Source organism: Zingiber officinale, chromosome 7B, assembly GCF_018446385.1.
Source record: "Zingiber officinale cultivar Zhangliang chromosome 7B, Zo_v1.1, whole genome shotgun sequence".
In the NCBI taxonomy this organism is placed as follows: Eukaryota; Viridiplantae; Streptophyta; class Magnoliopsida; order Zingiberales; family Zingiberaceae; genus Zingiber; species Zingiber officinale.
The window spans coordinates 78,127,890-78,132,878 of record NC_055999.1 but is presented as its reverse complement, the minus strand read 5'-3'; the positions used below and the strand labels follow the sequence as shown (position 1 = coordinate 78,132,878).

Below are 4,989 nucleotides of genomic sequence, written 5' to 3'. Positions count from 1 at the left end.
CTTGGACTTTTCTAGTCGTGCCAAGTATCCGGTCACTCCCTTGACCTACTTGGACTTCCACCAGATGTCTGGTCAACCTTGACCCATCTGGATTTCCTCATGCCAAGTATCCAGTCAATCCTTTGACCTACTTGGACTTCCCAACACCAGATGTCCGATCATCCTTGATACATCTGAATTTTCCCTTACCTGGCTTCACTCACCAGGACTTTCACCTAGTTTTACTCACTAGGGTTTTCCATCTGCCTAGCTTCACTCACTAGGACTTTCCATCTGCCTAGCTTCACTCACTAGGACTTTCCATCTGCCTAGCTTCACTCACTAGGACTTCCACCTAGTTTCACTCACTAGGGTTTTCCATCTGCCTAGCTTCACTCACTAGGACTTTCCATCTGCCTAGCTTCACTCACTAGGACTTCCCAGTCAAGTATCCGGTCACTCCCTTGACCTACTTGACTCTTCTTCAATCAATATCTTATTGTCAAACATCTAAACTCAAACCAAGACTCAGCTTGGTCAACCAGGTCAACCTTGACCTGAGGGATGTTGCACCAACAAGAAAAACTCAAGCAAATCAAGGTTCAAAGTATTAAGTCATGTTTTGATTTGTATTTGTGTTATTTTAAATTATATTCTTGTTCTTGAGCTCGTACGAGATTTCTCTGCCTCCAAATTATTTCTAATAAGGAGCTCTTTTATAGTGCATGTGTGAGAGAGGACCAGATCCTTGGATTAATTACCTCAAGGAGGTGGATACCAAGTAAATCTTTATGCTAGCATTGTAGTATTCTTCGCTTCAAGTATTCCATTGTAAATTATCTTCATTGAAGCGAGCAAGCTATTCATCCCCTCACCTTGGTCCCAACAAGGCCATCATCAAATTTTGGCTAAAAACTCACTAATGGACGATGTCTAAAATTTCAAAAGCTTGATATGGACTCAAGAGGGAAGTCCTAAGAATCTTTTGATAATATTGATGAGTAAATATGACACACCTAAGCTTTCTAATAAGTTTGTGATAAAACATCTCAAGGATTAATCAGTTTCAAAAAATCACAACTCTATATTTAAGTTTGAAATTCATGTCTAAGGCATGATTACACATAGGAGGATACAAGGAGGGTAATAAATTTAATTTGAAGTATTTCTATCTTGTTTAAGATAATTAAAGACTTTTAATCAAAATTCATTAATAAATTTTTAATATCTAGAATTTTAAAATCTTGATATGATATGAACTAAATGAGTTCTCAGAAGAACCTTATAGTGTTGACAAGTGAAATGATATGAACTAAACGAGTTCTCAGAAGAACCCTATAGTGTTGACAAGTGAGTATAATAAGTATAAACTTTTAATAAGTTTATGTCTTAGAATATGTCAATTTTAAAAACTCAACTTTCAATTTAAAAGCATGATTACATTTAAATTGGAATTTTTTTATTATTCGGTTCCTCTAGGTCTGAGTTAATCTCTCTGGTCAAAATTAGAACGTACTATTTTGACTTCTCGAACTGCTCCGTAATGACAAGTGACATTTCAGCGAGGCTGAAGGCAACATGCACGTCGCCACGCGTCGCCTTCGCCGCTTTTATCCCGGGTCTGGCCCCCGTCGCCGCCTCGCCCATCACGCCACCGCCACCCTCCACCGCCCCGTGCTCCTCTCCGCCTCACGCCATGGTGAAGCTCGCCACGGCCCGCGAGGTCCGGACGTACGGCCCCCGCACCCTCCGCAATCGGTGGGAATACACCAACGCCGGCCTCCACGTCTTCTCCTCCGCCCTACTCTCCGCCGGCTTCTCCACTCAGCTCCTCGGCGGCCGCGAGGCGGGCCTAGCAGTCGTCCTCGTGGCGCTGGCCGTTCTGGCGCTGGTCAACGCGCACGACCTGGTCGCCCACCTCGCCGGCGTCGACTTCCGCCTCGGCCTCATCCGCTACGACCTCCAGCTAGCCCTCGTCGAGCTCGCCGTGCCTCTGCTCCTCACGGCCGCCTCCGCCGTCACCTTTCTCGGGATTCTGTTCCTTCTAATCCAGGTAGGCAAATCACCAACAATCAAATTCCTAAAATATTTTCCATAAACGGATCGAATATTCTGAGGCGGCGTGTAGGATGAGCAAGGAGCGGCGGAGAACATGCTGATCGCCGGGCCTCTTCTTTGGCTGGTGGGGTCGATCCACAACGCGTGCCAAATCTACGAGCGCACCGACGGAGTCACGCAGATACTGCAAGCCGGCGTCAGCGTGCCGTTCCTGATGGGCAGCCTCCTCTTCTTCGTCGCCGGCGTCTTCAAGAGCCAAGCCGTGAGCTATGGTTCGAAGGATCGCCGCCAAAGCCTCGCACTGGTATTCGATCTCATCCTTTCAACATCAATCGGATTGTTTATTAATAACTAATTTTTAATGTATGGATCGATGTTGATCAGGGAAGGATTTGGTGCTGGCTGTGCACGTCGGCGAGCCTTTTGTTCCTGGTGGGCGGGCTGGCGAACGTGGCGAAGGTGTACAGGATGCAGCAGAGGGAGGAGGGGCTGCGGCTGGAGAAGCTTCGAGGAGGGGCGCAGGAGAGGCTCTTCAGGGACAGAGAAGGCCGGATTCCCTTCCTAGAGAGCCGGTCGGCCGACGGCGACGCTGCGTCCTTGCGGAGAACCAGCACCGCAGGCGCGACGGCGATGATGACTGCGCCACCTTCCAGTTCTAGAGCGTGAAGCTAATTTAGAAGTACGGAAACAATTAAGAAGATGGTCGATGTGTTGTTTTGCATAAATAAGTTTGATGATAAAATTTAAGACGCAAGTAGATTTCTAAAAATATTCATTAATCTTGGACTTTTGTGAGTTTTTTACGGGTAAAAATCAAAAGAGCCATCATTCTTTTAAAATCGTTTTCAATTAAACATCACACCCCAATTAATAAGTATTATTAAATAATAATAATTTTAAATAAATAGTATTTATTATTATATAAACATTATTTAATATCTTAAATATTCTTTAATCATAATTATGGTGAAGAAGTTAGCATATTACTTATATATAGAACTTACTTGTTAATCTCTAGAATAGAGATTTTATATCACTTTGATTTTATTTGTCTAAGTAATAATTTAATTAAGGTAATATTTTAATGAGGAAAAAAATCTCACTTTGATTTTATTTTTTAAATAATAATCTGATTAAGATAATATTTTGACGAGGAAACAAATATAATTATTTAATATTCATTATATTTCAAATGAATATAATTTAATCACGATCAAATTTGTAAAATCTATCATGTAATTTCTATTGGTGCAATTGTCCTTAGTCAAACTTGACCAATTTAGTTCAAATTTGAGTTTTGATATTTGAAAGTATATGAAGATTGCATGTGTAATTGTCTATTAGGGAAAATATTGGTACAAGTCTCCTCTCATCAAAGGTTGACAAGTTTGAAGTGATAGAGTAATCAAGTAGGTCAAAGTTGATCAGATACTTGACTGGTGATCCTGTCTAAAGGGTGAGGATATGGCACGCTGGCTCAGGTGGATGATTTGTTGACGAATAGTTGACTTTCATATCTAGGATGAAGCTCCTCAATGATCCTGTACACAATCAGATGATCCAACAAAGCATTAGTGACCAAAGATCAGGGAAAAAGTCCTTGGTAAGGTCTTTCGACGCTCAAATCAGTACCGAGGAAGAAGCAAAGGCAGAACTAGAAAAAAAAGATGGAGGGAGACTAAATTACATAGATATTTTTTTTACTGCTAAATAAAAATATTTAATAAATAAAAATTTTACATCAACAATGTTTTTTGTTTTGAGTAGTAAGTTGTACTACATAGAGTCATAGATTTCCTTGAGAAGTATTAACACATGGAAAATAACTAAAAAAGTATCACAACTTATAGAAGAAATTGAAACATTAACATTAGCATAAAATTTACTAAAAATTTTTTATAGGTTAATCACTACCAAGATAATAGTTTCAATAGATAATATAAGATGTTAATCATCATTCCTATTAGCAACACAGAGTATAACAGAAGGTAATTATCATGCGTTACATATTTGAATTCCTATCAAGTTTTTCTACACTAAACTTTTAGGCCTTGATATCACAAGGGTTACAGAAGTCTACCTTTCTTCCATATGTTAGCTTCATTTCTGGATTAGTACAGAAGTCTATGATGGCCGACGAGTCAGTACAAGAGGAGATAATTGGATTCTATGAGACTGCATTTGTTGAAAATATTATAATATTTGCTCATTTTCAATAATAGAAAAAAAAAATCCTTTTTAATGTATACTACTAGACTGTCATTTATCCATTCATCTCCTATTCTATTACGTAAATCAGTCTTCACAGTCTTCATTGCAGAAAAAACTTGTCCAACGGAAGTAGTTGCAATTGGTAAAACTAATGTCAACTCTATCATACGATAAACCAATGCGAAAATCAAATGTTTTTCAGTCTAAACGAATTTCTGAGCAAGAATTTCCAAATTGTCAATTGATGAAAAGTGACGATCATCCCGCAGATTATAAAAGTAACTCAAAAGTTGTTGTTCCAAAAATAAATAATTAGTACCAAAGAAGTCCTCGGGATAAAAATCAACAAGATGCATGAGTTTGCGAACATCAAATTGAGAGAAAGAATTTCTTAAATGAAGACATGATATGCAACCAAGTAATTCCGTACTAACTTTTGAAAAATGATTGTTCATCTCTTGTATAATTAAATCAACAACCTACCATTCAAATTTGCAACCATGATAACATTAATAATCAATGAAATCTCTTTAAAAAAAATAGATTTTTAAAAATAATACTTGACAAAAAATTTGTACACGATAATGATGAAAATTAGTGATGAGTTGCCCTCTATGCTTGCCATGACCACGAGTTAGCATATTGCCCTCCATATCAAGTATTGGAATCATATTCAATTCACAAAATGTGTTAAATTATTCCAAAATTATCTGCCATCCATCTTCCTTGAAGTCTTGTAGT

At 38.8% G+C, this 4,989-nt stretch overlaps 1 protein-coding gene across 1 annotated transcript; it reads left to right on the top strand.

Moving 5' to 3' along the window:
- The first annotated feature begins 1,632 nt into the window (after positions 1-1,632).
- Positions 1,633-2,850, top strand: LOC122003847. Its single transcript, XM_042558843.1, has 3 exons — positions 1,633-2,032; positions 2,108-2,341; positions 2,422-2,850. The coding sequence occupies exons 1-3, from the start codon at positions 1,676-1,678 to the stop codon at positions 2,701-2,703; spliced, it is 873 nt and encodes a 290-aa protein (XP_042414777.1). The 5' UTR covers positions 1,633-1,675; the 3' UTR covers positions 2,704-2,850.
- Positions 2,851-4,989: the final 2,139 nt, after the last annotated feature.

What these genes read in the sequence shown, in the direction of transcription:
- LOC122003847 (XM_042558843.1), top strand. Translation starts at nt 1,676, where the DNA reads ATGGTGAAGCTCGCCACGGCCCGCGAGGTCCGGACGTACGGCCCCCGC. An exon ending in TTCTGTTCCTTCTAATCCAG is followed by an intron (nt 2,033 to 2,107) that starts GTAGGCAAATCA and finishes GGCGGCGTGTAG; the next exon opens with GATGAGCAAGGAGCGGCGGA. An exon ending in GCCGCCAAAGCCTCGCACTG is followed by an intron (nt 2,342 to 2,421) that starts GTATTCGATCTC and finishes GATGTTGATCAG; the next exon opens with GGAAGGATTTGGTGCTGGCT.